The 20,878-nt window shown below is 39.5% G+C and overlaps 3 protein-coding genes across 5 annotated transcripts; 1 reads left to right on the top strand and 2 right to left on the bottom strand.

Moving 5' to 3' along the window:
- Positions 1-324: 324 nt before the first annotated feature.
- On the bottom strand, positions 325-5,078 carry LOC148338164 (protein eva-1 homolog C). 2 transcript variants are annotated; one of them, XM_088294273.1, is made up of 8 exons: positions 4,970-5,078; positions 3,823-4,022; positions 3,615-3,738; positions 3,021-3,173; positions 2,259-2,402; positions 2,007-2,078; positions 1,823-1,903; positions 325-1,007 (listed from the first exon to the last, which is right to left on the bottom strand). In XM_088294273.1, exons 1-8 carry the CDS (start codon positions 5,052-5,054, stop codon positions 616-618), a joined length of 1,251 nt encoding a protein of 416 aa, XP_088150399.1. In that variant the 5' UTR covers positions 5,055-5,078; the 3' UTR covers positions 325-615. The 2 variants fall into 2 exon arrangements, with proteins under 2 accessions (XP_088150399.1, XP_088150398.1); XM_088294272.1 differs by lacking the exon at positions 1,823-1,903 and having other exon boundaries at positions 4,970-5,073.
- A 5,361-nt stretch (positions 5,079-10,439) lies between these two features.
- clic2 (CLIC family member 2) lies at positions 10,440-15,348 on the top strand. The gene is made up of 6 exons (XM_088294582.1): positions 10,440-10,609; positions 12,464-12,573; positions 12,932-13,057; positions 13,894-13,994; positions 14,083-14,264; positions 14,712-15,348. Exons 1-6 carry the CDS (start codon positions 10,556-10,558, stop codon positions 14,871-14,873), a joined length of 735 nt encoding a protein of 244 aa, XP_088150708.1. The 5' UTR covers positions 10,440-10,555; the 3' UTR covers positions 14,874-15,348.
- A 2,407-nt stretch (positions 15,349-17,755) lies between these two features.
- urp1 (urotensin-related peptide 1) lies at positions 17,756-20,219 on the bottom strand. Of its 2 annotated transcripts, none has more exons than XM_088295146.1 (5): positions 20,129-20,219; positions 19,253-19,375; positions 19,115-19,155; positions 18,920-19,025; positions 17,756-17,787 (listed from the first exon to the last, which is right to left on the bottom strand). In XM_088295146.1, exons 1-5 carry the CDS (start codon positions 20,217-20,219, stop codon positions 17,756-17,758), a joined length of 393 nt encoding a protein of 130 aa, XP_088151272.1. The 2 variants fall into 2 exon arrangements, with proteins under 2 accessions (XP_088151272.1, XP_088151273.1); XM_088295147.1 differs by having other exon boundaries at positions 19,115-19,140.
- Positions 20,220-20,878: the final 659 nt, after the last annotated feature.

Raw genomic sequence — 20,878 nt, 5'->3', positions numbered from 1 at the left:
TGAGTTTCTCACTTCAAACCTCAGACCAGGCCTTCCTTGTAGGGCGTTTGTTTGTTCTCCACATGCTTTATTTTTACTTCCCCTCTTGGAAATATCTTTTTGTTGTTGTATAAATGCATTTCACCTCTCACCCGAAGTCAGCTGCAAGAGGCTCCAGTTCACACGAGACCCTAATGAGGATATGTGGAAGAAAAAAATGAATGGGTGGATTCACATGAATATGTGTCACTGAGGCGGTCACGAAAAAACAATTATGTCATGTCTTTAATAAGGTTGTGAGAGACACCTAAAATGAATCATTTAATATTATTATTATCAATGGAGTAATGCAGAAAGCAATGATATTTAATATGAGTATTTCTGTCCCATTTTTTGACCTTCAATGATGTGTACAGTAGGTGTGCAGTTTTGGCATGTACAGTTTCACAATTTCAAGTTGGTGGGAACCATTACCACCATTTGCTTTTGATCAAATTGCACATAGTAAATCAAAAATCCACTTTTGAACAGAACAGCCTCATTGAACTAATGAAATTTACACCATTTTTTTATTGCTCTCAAATGTCAAAACGGGCCAAATATAACCCGAACATTATGACAGGGTTACAAGAAAAATTAAGTGTAATTTTTAATCTGATGAATGGCATAAGGGTTGGTGTCCGGATGTGGCCAAATGTCTCCATTGGGCAGCTCTCTAGTGTGTTCAGAACCCCGTAACATCATCTCCATGGTGAGCGTGGCGGGAGCGAGCATCTCTGCCGGGCGATACGAATCAGTGAGGCGACGAAACGACGAGGCATCCGAGAGAGAGAGTTCATCATGGTCGCAGAGGTCCTCTGTGAGATCCTTGTGCTGTCTATTCGATGCTTTCAACTCATCGTGCAGTTCTGACACCAGCTCCTTCACATCCTTCACCAGTGTGGAGCGTACTCCAAACAGGCAGAGCAGGAAAACCAGACCAGCACAGATCCCGGAGACGAAATACAGAGCGACTCGCTCTGGTGCTCCTGAAAAGGAATGTAGGTTTGATTTGATGGTTTCAGTCTGTGTTATTAGAATGAATGTGTCATGTTCTGTATTTGCGTTTTTTTTTTTTTGGTTTTGTATCTAGTTTCATGTTTTTCCCTGTGTTTGGTGTGTCTCGTTATGTTCATTGTGTCCACCTGTGTCCGTCTACCCGAGCCCCAGTTTTAACCAATCAGGTCCTTCCACCCCTCTGTGTCTTATCCAGGTGCTCCTCGTTGTCTCGTCAATTTGTTTGTATTTAGTTCCCTGTTTTCTTCCAGTTATTGTCAGTGCATTGCCTTTGTCAGCTGTCCTTGTCACACATCCGTGTTAGTGTTTGCGGCCTCCTACCTGTCTCGCTTTAATTTCAGTTTAGTCACTTCCTTGTGTTTTGTTGCTTAGTTAATTTGTACTTTTATGTATTATGACTTAAATACCCCTTAAGTTTGCCCTGCCTCGCTTCCCTGCTTTGTTTGAGTCCACCTGTTTCTCAACCTCCTCGACAGAATGGGCCATTTTCTGATCATTCATGCCAACTGCAATGTTAGTAACAAACATAATAACCAACATTTTGGGGGATATTTTTGTTAACAGATGACATATATAGCATGTGACGAAAATAGTATCCCTACTTTATATATGGCAAAAAATCTGAATACTCAAAACTTAAATATTTGTCTGTTACAAACCTCTCATGGTGAGCAAGCTACATAGAGTAAAACAAGGATGTTATATTAGTCCCTTCTTTCTCTTGAACAGCATACTCAGAACAGATACTGTATGGTCACACCACGTCGTGTTAAAGCAGTGAACATACCCAACATTTTTTCTACCACTTCCAGAGAGTTGGTTAAAAGCACATTTTGAGGCCTGTAGGTGGGGCCAGTGTACCATCCACCTGCAGGCGAGAGGGGTCGAGGCTCAGACGCCAATCAAAGTCACGTGTGCTACCCAAAACTTGAATGCAGTAGGATAGTGGTGATGTTGCGGTTTACACTCACCGTGTGTGTAGTCTGAGATCATGAAAGGATCTGTTGTCCCTCTACCCACGTCTTCCAAAAGATACCTGGGCACTAGATAGATAGATAGATAGTACTTTATGTCAAATTCCTGTTTGTAATGTGCCGTGATAAAAATGTTGGAAAATATTGATCCAAATAATATATGTTCCGCCCATGCGCGTGGTGGAGGTAAAGCATGACTGTCAAGTATCAGTTACAAAAGCTTGCAGTAAATGACAGTTGTCTTCTCACCACAAGTGTAGGACACTCGCAGGTGTTTCCTGGTGCCGGGGAAACACGGGTCCCCAAAGGTTTGAGTGTCAGCCAACATTGAACAGTTCGCTCGGCCGTGACATCGACGCGAAACCTTCCTCAGAGCGGAGGGTGACAAACACTCTGAAATGCACAATTGGAGCGGTTTCAGTATAGTGGTGGGAAGTCAACACACGATCAGAAGCACTGACCTACATTTGCAACTTAAAAGTGGAATATTTGCTTTGAGAAAGATGTTTTTGTTCTGAACAGTATTCTCTTCATTTTGTAGTATTTCTCTTGCCTGTACTGCTTCCAGTATGTGAATGTGGATGTTGGATTTGTTTTTGTCCAATCAGATCTCATCTTCTGTGTGCTAACAACGCCTTCAGAATCTCAGATGAAATTGTTCTACTGGACAATAATACACTTACATTACAGAAAGATTTTCTATACTTATATGTCAAGTCTTTGTTTATCGTAGTTCAGTTTTACAGTAATACCGGTGTGACTTAACCTGCCGGAGACAAATTCCTGGTGTGTTTTAAATACTTGGCGATTAAAGATGATTCTGATTTTTGATGTGTAGTGTTATATTTTGTTTTTTACAGTGATACTCCAGATGCAATGTGATACTGGTGATATTATGAATTAAAGGCACAGCACTCCACTGGTTTTCACTTTAAGTGAAGTCAAACAATGAGCTCTGACTCATCCACGACACAATGAACACATCTCTGTTTCACTTTGAGTGTTGCTGACCCATGTCCACTAGCGAGCCTCCTCCCTGTGGACACAGGGGGCTTCCATGCAGCAGGTGTCCAAAGGTGGCGGAGTAGATGGCCAGGATGGTATCATTCTTACACGCCAGCCTCATGCGTTCATTCTCGCACACCAGTCTCGTGCGGTGGTGCACTGAAAACACAAAAAGACACCGAAGCTATACATAAAAGAATGAAAATAACATGATGTGGATTTGAAGCGACCAAATTCACATTGCTTTAAATTGACTTAGCTTAATGCTAACACATATGCAAAGTTCCATTGACACCTAATGAAAAACATCAGTGTCACAATGTTATAACCCTTTAAGCAACAGATATTTTTACACCTATGGCGGCGCAACACATGTAGTCAGACAAAATACTAATACTCGGGATTATATTCTTTAATCTCTGTGTAAAGCTATTAATACGACTGCAATTTAGTGATAGCGAGTAGCTGTGACTTTCTCCATGTGTCTGTTTTATAGTGCCCCCTGACCGTAAATTTCAAACCATTTCAGTTTTGGTTATTGTAGGCAGGGCAGCAAAGTTAGATAACCCGCCATGCGCCTCCCAACTCATTTCCACTTACCTGGTTTGCATTTGTAGTACACTAAGAGGTACTTGCTGGTGAGTGGGCAGGGATCATGCCCAAACACGGGGCCAAGGACGGGGATTTGACAGGACTGCTCATCCTGACACTCTGACAGCACTTTCTGCATCAATAAATCACCAACAGCAATACATCACACAATCATTTTCCCATAACAGTGAATGTGCCTCATTGGCACGACAATTACCTTGATAGCGACCGGAGAGGAACACTCGGCGTCCTTGGTTAGATTTGTCTTGTGGGTGGGACACAAATAGTGTTGAGGAACGCGGCGTCCATAGAAGGCTGATAAGATGGCCACGGACGTCCTGGCAGGACAGTTGATGGTGAGCGTTTCTCCTTCGCAAGCATGGGCCGTGTGGTTTTTCAGAACACTGTGGAGATACACTATAGGAGGAAAGCAACAGCTGTATGGCATAAGTACAGAACATCCACACTCTCTTCAATCAAAAACAAATATTTTAGTAGAAAGGTTTGTGTCGGTGATGAGAAAGGAATTTATAGCATGAACAGTTAATTAAACAAACAAAATTTTAAATCCCAAGAGCCAAATGGGTGGTGGCGCCTCTGCCCTTGGGTGGAGCTATTAGATTTATTGGACTATGACCACACATGTAAATATGCACAACAATAGACAAGTGTGTGAGAGTTCACGCGTGCGTGAGTGTGTGTGTCTTTGTATGTATATGTGTGCGTATGCACTTGACGTTCCACCTTTGTTATGGATTTTCGAATTTGGGTGGCCCACCCAAGAAAAAGGCTTAGATGATGCGTGTGAGCGTTTCTGTGTGCGGGTGAGTGTGTGTACCAGGCACTAGTCCACAATGAACTATTATTAGGCTTCCCAGAGAGGGAAAGCACACAAACACAATGCAACCTTTTCCACAAATAGAAATCACAACAATGCTCAGAATACAATTAAATACAAGACATAACGAGTTATACTAAACAGGAGTACAAACATGTTACTTTGAGAAGACAACGTCCATATTCATCTCTACTTTATATAATTTAGAGATTAAACATTTATCCACTCTTTATGCATGTGTGTTAAATTAAGGTGAAACATTTTGTCACCTTCCTAAAATATTATATAATAAAAGGAAGAAAAAAGTGCGTATTATACATAATACAAAAAAAATAATCAAGTAAAAAAAAATTCCATCATAAATGTATATAGGGTTTTTTTTGTTTGTTTTTTTAAATGAGTCCATTCCCCCACCCCCAAAAATAACTGGATTGTTAACTTTGATTCATCTTATATTTCGGTTAAGTTAGATCCATCTTCAGCTATCTACGTGTAAAACGACTGATAAGACCATAAGATTACTTACAAGAGAAATCAGGGGCTGAATGGGCAGTGTTGATCCCCAGAGCAAAAAGACAGAGAAACCAGCCGAACCTCTTCAGCGCTATCATTGTGCTCTCTTTTGTTGGAATCCCGTCTTGCCTTTCTGCTAATGGCGCTGCAGAGAGATCAGTGGATCAATGACGCCATTGTTTTTACCGTAAGTCCACGTTTCACTGAGAATTTATTCTTCAGAATGAAAATGTGAAAAGTTTGCACAGGCAGACACAAATTCTTTTTGACTACGTTTTGATTTTAAGATTAAACATAGATTAACAGAGTGTTGGGTTTTATTTGCCTGGTCACCTGGTGTGTTGGGCCACTTGTTGATAGGCAGATTTCACAGGCCTCAATTATAACTGCCATTAAACAAATAAACTGGAAATGGAGCAGATACATACAATGGGAATTATTTAAAGTAAGGGCAATTGAGTCATTGCTGTATGTATTAAATATGAAACAGAACGCACATATTTTTTCTTACTGCATGTTGTCTTTTTTACGTGATTTTGTTTTTTCGAACACTTTATTTCACATTGAACTTATTTGCAAGTATGTATGGTACACACACACACACACAGAGAGAGAGAGAGAGAGAGAGAAAGAGAAAATGCTGACCTGACAGTTGCCCAAAAGACAAATGACTGACACCTTGCAGAAGAAGGGCAAGACATAAAAGTTCATTGCTAAAGAGGCTAGCTGTTCACAGAGCTCTGTGTTCAGAACATTAATACAGCGGCGAAAGGAAGGAAAAGATGTAGCAGCAAAAAGTGTACGAGCAATAGGGATAATCACACCCTGGAGACAAAGCCAATTCGTAAATGTGTGGGAGAGTCACAAAAAGCGGACTGCAGCTCGAGACTAAGCTTCAAGAACCACCACGGACAGACATGATGCAAGACTCGGGTTTCAGCTGTCGCAATTCTTGGGTCAAGTCAATCTTGACCAAGAGACAGTGTTGGAAACGTCTCGTCTGGGCTAAAGACAAAAAGGTCTGGAGTTATGTTCTCTGATGAAAGTCAGTTATGCATATCTTTTGGAAATCAAAGTCAGGACGAAGAAAGTAGAGCACAGAGTCCAAATTGCATGTGGTCGAGTGTAAAGTCTCCACAGTCAATGATGGTTTGGCGTTTTCATAGGTCCAAGGTCAACGCATCCATCCCCCAGGAAGTTGCAAAACTCTGCATGGAGATGCAGATTTCATTTTCCAATAGGACTTGGCACCTGCACACAGTAGCACCTGGTCTAACGACCACGCTATCCCTGCTCTTGTCTGTCCAGTGCACCTGACCTTAACCACGTTGAAAATCGATGAGGTATTGTGAAGAAGATAATGCGCTATGTCACATCCAACAATGCAGAAGAGCTGAAGGCCACTATCAGCGCAACCTGTGCTCTCATAACATCCGAGCAGTGCCTCACACTGATCTACACCATTCCATGCTTGATTGCTGCGGTAATTCAAGCAAAAGGAACCCGAACTAGATATTCAATGCTGTACATGCTAATATTTTTCATGTGCCTACTTTTCAGTTTGCCAACAATTCAAGAAATATTTTCCGTTGCAGCATGTTGGTCAATGTGCGGTTCTTAATTGCATTGTGTTCGGCGTAGAGTTACCAAATGTATTTTTACATGTTGTCATGTATTTCATTTAACATTTTATGCAAAATTTGAGTATAAGTTGTTCGAATAACTTTATTTGTGTGAGCTGGAGCAATCCAGAAATGTTTTTCTATTTGCAGTTTTTGATGCTTATCTAAGTGAGGCTAGGTTTAAAAAAGCTAAGCTAAGCTAATTACCAAACAGCAACAGCTCTCTACCTAATGTTGACACATTTTATTCTGACCATTTTCTCTCCCATTCTTTAGGATTTTCTGGAAACTGGATTTGTCTCAGCTGACTCACTTCGAGAGATGTAGTTGTTACTCCGCTGTTACACAAATATGTTCTCTTATCGACTTTTGTTTTTCACACGTTGTCATGGTGCTGGTTTTGTTATTTAACCGATCATTTAGTTTTATCTTGGTTGCAGGATTTTTTTTTTTCATGGTAAAAATCCAGTTTCTCTTGTTGTCAACATTGAAGGTTCTGTTTGTCGAGATAAGGCATTTTTTTCCAGGATGTTACTTCCAGTTGCTGTGTGTGTGCAACAGAGATATGTGTGTGTGCCAGATAGCGCCTTCCTATCGTTTTGTCTATGAGAGAGAGCGAGTGTGAGGAACTGAAAGGTCATTGGCAAGCTCCCGTATTTCCCGTTTCTCTGCTGTTTCCAGGAAGACTATGGAAATTCCAACTGGGGGAATATCCTTACAGCGATGCCCAAATCAGCACTTTACGTTTACTATTTGAGCATTTGTTTTGATTTTCTGTCTCAAGCCTGCTATTGCCACAGCAATGCACAAACACTTGACACGCCATACATTTCATCAGCTGAATGCTGAAAATCATCTGTCACAACCGTGAATAACCACGCCCTCTATGGCGGCAGAGTGAACAAAATAATGAAGGCTTATCATTTAATTCAATATTTGTGGCACTCCCTCATATCTAAGTGCATACCATTCATCTTTCTTAAGAAGGGTCAAACCTTGCTAGTCCGGCCATCCTGGAATACTGTGAGCCGCATAATCCAGATAACAGGAACCCTCCCGTCCTGAGAGTCCCAGCAGTGGATCATTAATTTTAAGGTTTTCTTTGGAATTTTCTGTGTGATATGTCATCATTCGTCACGCCCGCATGAAGTGATAAAAACTCCTCAAATCATTAGTGGGGCAGTAAAGCAGAATTTAGTTGGCACTTGTACTTATTTTGTGTGGTTTTTTTGTCCATCAAATTCCATGCAAAGGGAGGCCGTATTGAAGAAGGGAGTTTTGAATGCCACTTAATCCATTTCTAGAAAGGGATACCCTTTGACAGTAAAGCCCCAAAGTGAGTGTCGCTCTACATACATGTTCCATGGAGGTGCTAGGAAATTGCCACACAATTCAATCTTTGCAGAATGACATTTACTCATGTTGTAAGATTAAAAAAAGAGGCAAACATAATCAGTTTCTATCATAATGCCTTTTTATCATTAGATTCAAAACAGCTATTTTAGCCGAAGCTAACCCACTTTAAGTTGAAAAATGCCCAAAATACACGTGTTACTTTATTTTTAAAAATGCCACAAAACTTTAATTAAGTAAACCTATCTTGCTATGATTTATTTTTATTTTGTTATCTTATTGTATTCAAGTTTTTCTCAGTTGCTTTGGTGCATTTCTCAGATTAGAATTTAATTTCTCAAAACTACTTGTTCAATCTTCTTATTGTGTTACTTGCACCCATCAAAAATGCAGTTAATCATTTCTTTTAAGAAGTTGTGAATGCTTTGGCCCACCCATGCTAATGATTAGCTCTAATCCTCCGTTGTTCCGACATTATCAATTGCTATGTCATGTTGGAAAAAATGTATGACAAGGGGTTTCTGTTGAAACGTCTCACATCATGCAACAGTTTGGCATCAAATCATCATATACTGTAAGGCTTAACATGAAAGTGGATATGTCTAAGAAAATAAATTTTGGGTTTTATTGCTCATATACTAAGTAACTACGCTGGTTGCCATGATAAAATAAAAGTATCCAAAGCTTTAAAAACATTACATGAAGCTCAAAAACATCATTAACCAAAATCCTTTACAGCTGTTGTTCAATTGTTTAGTAATCTCATTTATGAATTAGTTTCAATCAATAACACATGTGGTTCATAATTTACACAAGATTGCAATCAGGATAATTAAATTGGCAGATTATTGTGCGCCTATCAATAATCTGTACATAAAGTCACATTTTACGATCTGGTAAATTTCAAAACTCCTCATTTTGTATCAAAGTAGTAACACTAAACTTACTGATTTCAGAGGCTCTTCCAACACAATCAGCCACTATGAACTTTTACGATATGGATTACAGTGGTTCCTTGAGATATGAGTTTAATTTAGTGCCCACTCTCATAACTCAAAACACCCACCAATCAAATCATCGTTGATAAAATTGCAGTTCATAATAATATACAGCAAAGCATTTTTTTTTTTTTGCTTCAGATCAATGGATGACTTGTTGCTCCTTCTCGGACATTTTGGAGCAGAATCATGCAGGCATACAGAACTCCATGTAGAGAGTCACAACTCCTCAGTAAACTGAAGTATAATTAGTCTTTCTTTGCAGAGGATAAAGAATAAATACCTGTGAGTAGTGTTAGATTATCTGTCTCCATGTGTTACTCATTGGCCTATGTACAGCGTTTTGTGAACTTGAAGCAAAGCGGCCTTTCCTAAGGCAAAGCTATGTGGTCGTTTGACATATATGTCCAATTGTTCTTGTTATGTTTAGTTTGACAGTAAACTAAAGCTAGGAAGGGCAATAAATGGCTTGAAACCTCTTTTTTTTTTAAAGAATTTTCCCTCTCTAGCAAACTGCCAGGGATACTTGCATGTCAAGCACCACTTCGTTATGAATGTCAGTCTAAAATAACATTTTGGGAAACCCTAATAAAAAAAGAATTATTACAAAAGGTAGATACTTTGATGAAGATTTTTTTTCTGAGTGATTTCTTAATAATTTTAGTTTAGTAAAAATAATTTCTGTGGCAAAACCATGGCCTAAAAGGCTTCTTTTGTACCTTTATCCAGTGACACTCAAGGTGTCGTATGCAGGCTCCCTAGCGCTAATACTTCACAAAAGAGTCAATTAATTGTACAAACTATGCATAAGGTTACAATGGCTTAAACGTTTGTTAAGCACAGTTCACTAGTATTTAACTTTAAAGTACTGAAAAGCCATTTGCATTTCATCTTTTACGACAGGTAATATTCAAATATTAATTTGAACAAAGTTTTAATTGACCTCTTTCGTGCAACGGATTTTATTGGAAACGTTAAACCTTTTTTTGGGTTTTCCTATTTTACAACTGTTCATAACATTACATTAGCTTACACTGATAATATAAATGCTTTTTCGGAATAAAAATTCAGCCGAGTTTTGAGATTTTTGAGCATACTAGCCAAAATTATAATATTATTCATTACAGTAACATTGGGAGAGGTAAATAAATAAATAAATAAGTAAATAAGTAAAAATAAAAAATTAAAAACCCAATTATTTTTTCAGATGGAAAAAAATTGATGCCTCCTCCCCATGTCCAGTTATATGATTTGTATTAAATGCTGAAAGTATTCCAGCCCATTCCACCCCTACGTCTCATAGCATTGGACTGCGAGTCGACCACAATAAAATATGTGTTTTGAGTCACGGCTTTATCGGATCCTGCATTTTGCAATATGTACAGAACTGGCTATTTTAAGACATCCTCGTAGATTTTATAAGAGCGTCGACCCCGCCCCTTCTCCAGGTCCTCCCCTTGACTTGTCAAGTGTGTCGAGGGTGATATAACCACCATACAACCATCAGCCGTGAGGTGTCCCACACTCTCCAGACATCCTTCGCTTGCTCCGCTTATCGCTCTTTTGACTTACTCTTCTGGCTGTTTTGACTTTGACGTGAATAAAAGCCTTTGTTTTGAGGACGGCATGGCACTGCGGCAACAATCAGACAAGGAGCCCAGCATTGAGTTATTTGTTAAGGTCAGTATTTTCATTCTTGACAATGATTTCAACCTTTTTTTTTTTTAAATAAAATAGTTTTTGACAGATTTTATTTCATTTAGAAAAATTCTGTCTGTCAATAAGGAGATGCTAACACTTGAAAAATCAATAAAATGATTACTCTTTTTGATTTCCTTGCATGCTTTCCTGATGTTTCAATGTTTGTATGTATCAGCTGAGCAGTCGCTCTGTTTTTATCAGAGCACAGGCACAGCCTTATCACGGCCCAAGTGAGCAGAAAGCGTGCTGTGTGATGACTGGCCCCCAAAGCAGGCACACCCACCCAACCATGCACATGTCGTCAAGGAAATGGGTCCTTGTTTTTGAACAAAACATCCATTTTCTATACCTGGCCTGTTTAGGGTCACAGAACTGCTGAGTTTGGGTGGGGTACATCCCTGGAAGATTATTCCCGAAAAGCCTCCAAACTGCATAATACCGAAGAGTTGTGAAATGTGTTTTCTTGGCCGTGTGAGAGGGAAGGGAGGGACTGATGTTGTCTGGCTTTATTTGGCATTAAAGCCGAGTTATGGTGTGTCTGACTCTTGAGAGTCTCAGCTGTTTAAAACATGACACAGGCACACCCACTTTCATACACAGGCAGTAAAACGAGGTTCAGGGTTAAAGGGTTTATGAAGCGATCAGACTTAACTATTTAATATTTTACTCTCATATTTTTACTGAGACTAACTCTCGTCTTTTTAGAGTAAACGAAATTTACTGTGTACATAAATGAAGATTTATTATAACACTGTGGGGACACTGCTCAAAAATATTGGAGTGCCTAAGGCTGAGGTCTCACATGATCTCTGTTTGAAGGTTTTATGAGTCCATTTAACAAGAAAGAGTTACAAAGTTATATATTAATAAAAACCTTTCAAAACCTTTATGAAAAGTGCTAAATGATGTACCAAAAATATTAAACACTCCATGCTGGCTATTTATTGGGCAAATTCGAGTTACTGTCTGATTTTTTTGTTTTTGGTGTTTTCCATACTACCTGTTCTTATAAATAGCCTGAATTTTAACTGGATATTTGAACACAAACGGCGGTGGAACACATGTAGAGAGGCAATAAAATCCTAACAGGCATATATTGTTTGTCATTAGCGGTCAGTGACTAATGTTACTCTGGCTTACTGCGCAAATTTGAAAATATTTTTCTTTTATTTTCTGTATTATACTGCCCCAGGTTACCAAGACGTTTCTATCCATTTCAATTGCGAAAGAGCGAAAGAGAAAAGTGTTTTGGGTTGCAATCATCGTCACAGAGTATTAAACTTAATGAACTGTCATTTTCCAAAACATTAATGACTACTTCAGATTTCTTGAGGAAAATGCAATTTGCTTTAGTTCAGTCTTTCCTCTGCTTTTTAGGTGATTACTAATTGTATGTGAAGGCCAAAAACTTGAAGCCACAGCCAGCCAGTCACAGCCAGTTATTAGGAACTGAAAACAATAGCAATACATTTTAAAATTTAAACTTGTGAAGAAAACATACAAAAACAATATTTTCACTCCATTTTCTAGACCTAAATTGAATCCCAAAATTATAGAACTCTTAGCAAAACACATAACAGCATGGGAACTACAGTAGTTTTTCACTCTCAAATTCATCCTCCAGGCCCGACTGAAGCCCCTTGCAAGCAGATTTGCTCCACAGTCCCTGCTTTATATAGTCCGTGTGGTGACATTACGAGCGTATATTCACTTTTTCTGCTGCAACACAATTCCTGACTCTCAACTTCCAACAAACACCCCACCCTACACGTGCCTTGGAAAGTTCATAAGCAGGAAGGAAACTGATGTCATTTCTCTTGCTTTGTACGGCAGGCCGGCCATGACGGCGAGAACGTGGGCAACTGTCCCTTCTGCCAGAGGCTGTTCATGGTGCTGTGGCTGAAAGGAGTCAAGTTCACCGTGACGACTGTTGACATGAGGAAGTAAGCGTGCCTTCTCTTCCCGTCAGCGTCCTCAAAGACCTTCTATTAAGAGAGGAATTGGGATGTTGTCCCCCTCCCCTCTAAAAACGTTTCACACCATCAGAATGTATAAGAGGCTTGTCTCGCCTCCAAACAAACACCTTTTTTAATTTACCAGCATTATGTGAACTTTGTTATTACTGGTGGGAAAACAAGATCAGGAAGCCTGATGCTGATAATAGAGGGTTTCAGAACACATAACAGGTCCCAGTAATAAGGGGGACTACTCTATTTCCACTGGCAGTATAGGTTTTTTTATTTTTTTTTTATACACAACAAACTGATGAGTTGTTTCTGCATCCTGGTGTCTTAAATTCAGGAAACCCGCGGAGCTGAAAGACCTGGCCCCCGGCACCAACCCGCCTTTCCTGCTCTACAACGGCACACTCAAAACAGACTTTATCAAAATCGAAGAGTTTCTCGAGCAAACGCTGGCCCCTCCGAGGTAGTCTACTCATATGCCTGCACTGTCTGACGAGAGCTAATAGAGGAGATCTGAACTAGTGGTTAGCGCGTTGCCTCACAGTTCTGAGGTTCGGGGTTCCATTCTGACTTGACGGCGTACACTGCCTTTCACTCGTCTGCCACATTTTTAGATCTCGGTTTCAATCTCAGTATTTGGAATTGGATGTGCTTGTGTTGACTTTCTTTAGGTACAGTACGCTGGCTTCTTGATGCATCCTTGTGCTATCTGCTGAGCAAAAAAAGTCATTCAAGGCCATTTGTTTCCCAGATAGCTTTTTGTGTGCGTGCAATTTTTAGTTGAGTGTTCTGCCTGACGAGGCCTTGAGCCCCATTTCTAATGTTTGATATTTTCTGACTCACGAGGTGAGGTGTTACTTCTCGTGGGCAATCAAAACACAGATGATTTCAAGATGACTCCCAAAACGTTGCCAGCGTCTACATGTTAGAGGATAAATTGTTTAATATATAATAATATATATAGCCAGACTATACCTGCTTATATGGCGTAACATTTTGACATTTACTTTTTTATTTATTAATATTGCGTCATGGGCTTATAAAACAGCAAACAATCAGCATGACCTGGCACCAGAAACAGAAATTTATATAAAAAACAATCTATCTTGTCTTCTTTTCCAAGCTTTAGATATAAAATTTGCAGCTATCTAATCTTTTCTTCATCTGACTGATAGATCATCATAAAGAGTACAATAGAAAAGAAATTTCCGAAATTCACTTTCATTACAAAGTGTCCCATAATTGTATGAAACAATGAATGTGAAGCGAGCTAAAACAAACATGTCCGTCCCTTTGCAGGTATCCTCACCTCAGCCCTCTCAATAAAGAGTCCTTTGACGTGGGTGCTGACATTTTTGCAAAGTTTTCCGCCTTCATCAAGAACACACCAAACAATGCCTGTGAGTCGGCTTCCGTTTGGGCATCCTTGAAGTTTTATCAGATAGTAAAAGATCAGAACAAAACTCTCCTGTATGGATGATCTTCCAGTTCAAGAGAAAAACCTGCTGCGGGAGTTTAAGCGTCTGGACGACTACTTGAACTCTCCCCTGCCCGAGGAAATCAACCACAACTCACGTGAGACAGTCGGCGTCTCCAAAAGGAAGTTCCTGGACGGTGATCGTCTCACTTTAGCCGACTGCAACCTTCTCCCCAAACTGCACGTCATCAGGGTGAGACAGTCAGTGAGAAGAATGATCATGCATACTGCACTAAAATTTCAGGAAAATAAATCACACAGAGGTCAGGTTAAAAATCTGCACCGGCAATTAGACAACAAATAAAAATTAAACAAATACACTTTCACTTTTTTATTGATTAATATTGCTAATGATTAAATAACCAGGCTAGCTATTAATACCTTTTGCAAAGAGCTGTAATTTAAAATTTGATAACTACCGCATAGTAGTATCTCATTTATTACTGGATTACATTCTAGAACCCGCACCATTGAAGAAAATCTGCAAAGTAGCAACCACACATAGCATATCAATTCTATACATAATAACAATACAAAATATACAGGTGAGGCGCAAGGATTGTTTTGCTCGCCCAGATCTAGACTGTAGTATCTGTGACTTTTAATGTGCGTGACCTGTTAATTCTTTGTTTTAATCCAGGTTGCCTCCAAGAAGTACTGCGGTTTTGACATCCCGGCCCAGTTGACGGGGGTGTGGCGATACCTGCACAATGCCTACGAGCGGGAGGAGTTCAAACAAACATGTCCGGCCGAAATTGAAATTGAGAAGGCTTATTTAGGAGTAGCCAGTAAGAGGAAATAAAATGTTCATCATCTTTACAGGGTGCTGAGTGGTACCAAAATATATTATAGCCATTAGTCATCTTGACATGTGGATGGGGAATTTTTTTTTTTTTTCCAAATGTTTTTTTTTTGGGGGGGGGGGTAGAATTGCCGTATATGGCTCACATGCCATTGGATTACCACCACTGCCTTAAGAGCTCAAATCACAGGACACACAATGTTTTATTACTTTTGACTGTTTTAGTCACTTACGATACAAATTGTGTAATTGACTGTATATTTAATTTACAAGGTTTGTGTTTATAGTGTACATACATACAGTATATTTTTAATGATTGTTAGTAACAGAAGAACCTTTCAAAACTGTTCTTTTTTTAAGCAGAAACTTAACTACTCTTGTCTATCTTACAATGTACAAACACGATTGACATGATGGAAATGTGCCACTTTCACACTAATAAAACTAACAAAGGTGTTTGTTATCTTAAATCTTATATTGTATGCCTATTGTGAAGCTCTCAGGTCTTTTTCTATTTTTTCTTTTACTTTTTCCATGAGGCTGTTTCACTTTATGTAGAATTTGGGGGTGAAACAAGTAATCAATCTGCTTATGCTGGGAAGATCATTTATTCTTACTTAGACTGCCTGGTTATAGTCTGTGATTATTTGTAACTTTACTCATTTGGTTCTGTAAAAGTGCGCTGTCTCCTTTCAGAGCAATGCTAAGTTGGGGCTCATTTTATTTGCTTCGTAGGTCCTCTGTCCTTTGTTTATATGATAGCACTTCCCACCAAAAATTCCATTGAGGAGAGAGGAGAACGCCATGAACGCCTAGGCCACCTCAGCAGAGGTAGAATATGACACGGGAACCGGTTGTAAAAGTTGACAATGCCCAAGAACTCCTGCAGGCACTTCACAGTAGAGAGGCGATGAAAACTGGTAACTGCGTCGACCCCGTTGCGAAGGGGGCATGGCTCTCTGTGACGTGACATGGTCTCAAAGGAAAATAACTGGTGACAAACCAAACTAACACTTGGCTGGGTTGATGATGTGGCCATGCTCGCAGAGTCACTCAAACAGCAGCCATAGGTGTGTCAGGTAGTCTGTTGCATCTGTGCTGCCCACCAGGATGTGATCTGATTAGAGTCATTAGACAAACAATATCAGTCATGTCAGGTCGAACAGAGTCCATAAGGTGCTGAAACATCTGCCAGCCCCTTGAAGCTGAAAGACGGTGTCGGGAGTGATGACCGTTGTATTAAGGTACAACCTTTACATGTACTGGTACCTGATGGGACCCACACACCACCCTTGGCAAAGATTGTGGGCCCAACCAGTTGGGCAGAGAAGTGCTGTATGTGCGGGACGGAATACCCTCCAGGTGTCGTGGCATTATTCATGATGCCGAAATCGCCAGCTGCCATCAGGCTTGAGAGGTTCGAAAGGCGGACGACCTCAAGGCATTACATGGTGCCGACGTCCTCTGGCGATTGTAAGCTTGGCTAAGTAAAGGGACCACGCATGAGCATAGACCGGGAAGCTTGAAATGGTGAGTACTACAAGTTAAAGTCTGTTTACTTAGCATAAAGAGATTCAAATGATCTGAACAATCCTCATCATTTGAATCAGGTATGGGGCTGATGCCTTGTTGTTCATCTGCTGCATTACACTGCCCTCTAGTGTATGTTTTGTGTCACTATTCTTGCCATGTAAACTAGAACGGTATAGGTTCAAAGATTTTTTTTGTCAGTAAATACACAACCATTTGAAACGTAGTGAATTTGACTGTTAGAATGAGTTTTTCCAAGTCATTATTTTATATTACTTTATTACACAATATTTGTTTTTGTACTTGTCAGTTTCACCCTTTCAATTCTCACGAAAGTTGGAGTCAACTGGTCTGGCTGGAGTCCAGAGTCTTGATGAGCAAAATGTGTTGAGCTTACTGCATTCATGTTCAATTAAGTTTTGGAATGGAAGATGCCACAAAAAATGTCTTTGCAGTGATCATTTTTTAACACTGACATTTGTTGTAGACTCATGCACCACTCAATGTATAAATATGGTGGCGTGATGAAGGCAAGCAGAGATGAAAGAGTGTGCAAAGGACACCAAGTCCAGGGAGGGCCGTCACTATCAAATATTTATAGAAACAATTATCCTAGCGATTATCTCATCGATTAAGCAAATATCCATTCGAAGGTGGCAGGCGTGCTGCAGCCTGTACCAGCTGTGTTGGACAGTAGTCTTATAACATTTTATTTTGCATTAAAGAGTATTGCAAAACAACTTGGTTCACGATTACTATATATGAATACATTTTTGTTATTTTGTATTGTTTTACGATAAAAAATACAACAACTGAACAACAATCAAGCCTCGTTTTATTGAACCAATTGTAACAAAAGATACATAACGCTTTCATACACGAATTGTATTCTATATCTATGGCTACAACTGTATTCACCGGCATTTAACAAACAGACTGATTAACGGAAAACCAGTTCACAGCCAGCCGCTAACCTGCGCTCATGACAGCTAACTTAACACTTTTTTTCGTTGACTCCAATGTCATTCGTCCTGCGCGGTAGCACCTCTTAAAGCCACACGCACACAAATTCACAGATATTATACTGTGGAATGTATGGATGGCAACCCCAAGTGGGCAACATAAAATAAATTGTTATCTGATTAAATCGATGTGATTATCGGTATATGTAACAATTCTAAAAAAAAATATTGAATAGCTGCAGCCGCAGTAGAAATATCCCAAATAATACACACGCCACTTGTCTAATAGTTTATTCAGTCACACAAAAAAAGACAATTTTACAACTTTAAAAAATAGATTTTCTTCTTTCAGTGGTGAAAGGTGTCTTGTAGTGCTGTCGCCGCTGGTGTCTAATTGGTCACGCAGTATTTCCAGAAACACGCTGTTAAAGCCACATGGAATTAGTCAAGACAATTGGAACCAGAAAATGTAGCTAAAGAATTTTGTCCAACTGGGGATTTTGACAGGACATGATATTGTTGATATGTATTGAACAGATTTACAAGTGAAAGTACTCAATCAGACTATTCGAGATGAGGCAGTTGTTGTTATCGTATTGTATTGTATAAATCTTTTAACTCTCTTAGAGACTTCAACGGTTTGAGAGGTTTTGTATAACTACACCACTTCCTAAGTCTACAAGAGACTTGCGACACTTTCGACTCAAGATGAAAAGTCTGGATGTTTTTTTTTAGACAATATTGAGTGAAAATACTTAGATTCCATTTTTTGTTAAAAAAAATTAAATTGTAATGCTTTGTTGCAGAAAGAAGAAAGGAAAAATTGCATGGAGATTAACATCTGCCGATCACACTGCTAAGTCAGCTCATTGTCATTTATTGCATCAGTCATGGCTCTTAAATATTTGACCAAGAGTTTTCTCTTCCTGCTTAGGCAGGCGCTCCGTGACTTGACCTCAGATAAGCGGAAGAAAACTGATGGGTGGCTGAAGGAAAGGAAGAAGGTGGAAAAACAAACTTGTTGAAGTGTTGTGAGTAGAACATGGCAGTTGTCCAAGTTGGGGAGAGAATAAAGAATGCGAGAGGGAAACAAACAGTTTGCATCCAAATTGCGAAACCTTTCAACCTTTTTCAGGGCCACCGAGTGTGCGACATCAAGAGTCAAACGCTCGTTATATATTTTTTTTTCAAACAGAGATACAAGTAAACTTATTAAAATCAATTTTTGTGCTGATTCCGAATCCGCCTTTGTTTTTTCTCTTGCACATCTGTTTTTAAGAGCAGTTATAATGTAATATTTAATATAATCAGAATACATAATAATGCTAATTACCGACTTAAGGGATATGTTGAAGGTTTGAGCAGCAAACCCCAGAAGCAGATGTTCTTACCACTAGGCCACCACATTTTGACTCAAGTTACCAAATATGTTTCCCTTTCCCATAAAAGACTACACCTAAATAAAATGGAACCCTAATTAATGTCACATGTGATGCATCCAACAATGAACTGTTTGTGTAAAAATATATGCTTTGTCGTGTAGTTTTGGCTCACCTCTTTTATTGGTTTTGGGCAAGCCTTGCTCTGACCTGACAAAGGCTTGAGAGCGAAGCTTGTCAGCTGCAGCCATCTTAAGAACCACTGCCTTAAGACCCTCAATCTTTGCATATAAAAACAGAGACACATACAGAGAGTGTTTTTTTTCACGTTTTGCTTTTTTAACATTTACACACATTGTTTCAGATTTACCATGTTTGCATAGTTATCCTGCTGTGCTGAATCCCCAGGCCCTTTCACCAAAAATGAAAGATTCCAAATTAATGCTTCAATGCCTCAACTGCTGATGTCTGCAATTGAAATGGTGCAAAGGAATATACGTTCAACTACCTTTGGTCCAGGATTGTCTTTGCCCATCGTGTTGCATCGGTAGAGGATACATATTATTCACCTCCCTCTGTTCCCCTTCTGTATTGTAAGAGGAGTCTTCTGAAACCAGCTTCTGAAGGAAATCTGTGCAGGATCACATTCATATCATAGCATAATTCGTTGGGCAGGAAGGAAAACAGCATGTTCGATGGGCCATTAACGTTGCATCAGCAAAGAGAACCAAACATTTTCAACATTTTGATTGGTCAATAGTTTGAAAAAAATATTTATATCCATGTTTGGACCCATCAATTTTATTGATTCATGAAATAATATAAAACCGACTAAATTTGCACATGGCAGGTTCAGCCTGACGGCAGCTAGATTTGTTTTTTCAGTATTGTGCGCACACCTCTTTTGAAATAAAGATTTGCTAATTCAACTGAAAACAAGAGCGCAATTTATAAAACGAAACATATAACTGGAAAAGAAAATGTAAGTTATCAAAATAAGTATTCCATCTGGGTATACTGTAACAAAAGAGAGCACAATAATTCATGTGTAATCAAATGAAAGATAATATTTACATGTACAATTCAACTGAAAACAAACAAAAAAGGAAGTTCGAAAGTGAACACACCGTTATTAAAATAGCAAGTTTTCCAGTGAAAACAAGAGTGCAATAGGTTTTTTTATATAATGTTCCTCTTTTTATTTAAAAAAGAAGACTGTTGTGTTTTTTTGCATTAAAAATAAAAACCTCAACAGTATACTTTAACAGTGGTGTATTCATTTAACATAGCTTATAAAGGCAGGAAGTAGCGTTAAGATGTAGACGTCATCGAGAAAACACATGTCACGGCATTTACGTTTTTAAAAATGACAATTTGATCTGACCTGACTGTGTCTCCAGGTTGGAGTCAGGATAGAGAGGTAGCGCATGTGTCCATCTGGCAGCGAGGAGGTAAAGCACAGCGAGAGATAGCATGGTGACCTTGTCTGCAGTTGGTGTCGTTGCTACAAGCTTGGCAAAGAACTTCACTTTTATAACCACACGCCGGCCATCCATCACAAACGATCGATACATTATCATCGGAGCCAGCGTTGCTCCTTAATGGATTGGGCGTCATAGACACCATTTAGGGGAAGCCTGTCAAGTCAGCTGTGGCCTATCTGTGCTTGTACAGGGGAGCCTAACAAATGTTTACCCTTCCTCACTAATAACACATGGCTGTCCGGCGAACCCGCCACGCTTTAATGCGTCGAGTGTCCACGTCCTCGAAAGCATCATCGCTCACTCACGTCTGATGTTTTTGTACCGCTATGATGCCACTCGGACGTCATTGCAAGGTCCGACGTCGTTTTCTGTTAAATGACCCACTCAACAATTGTCTCGTTTAGCAAATAGGTCAATTAATTTAAAAAGAAAAAAGACAATAGGTGAATCAGGAGCATTGAGCACCGAGGGTACAAGCATCTTTGGGTACAGGCAACAGGCGGGCAAGCGTTGGCACAGATAGCAATGATGCCAGGATGGGGATGGAGAGTACATGGGTGTGTGTATGTAAATGCATGTGTGAGCATGTGTGTGTGGGCGTGTGCGTGTGTGTGGTTCTGCAACAGAAAGCACAACACATCAACACATAA

Source organism: Idiotropiscis lumnitzeri, chromosome 4 (assembly GCF_059441095.1).
Source record: "Idiotropiscis lumnitzeri isolate Australia: NSW breed Sydney's pygmy pipehorse chromosome 4, RoL_Ilum_1.0, whole genome shotgun sequence".
NCBI classification, from domain to species: domain Eukaryota; kingdom Metazoa; phylum Chordata; class Actinopteri; order Syngnathiformes; family Syngnathidae; genus Idiotropiscis; species Idiotropiscis lumnitzeri.
The sequence above is the reverse complement of the archived record's forward strand: the minus strand, read 5'-3'. Positions and strand labels throughout refer to the sequence as shown.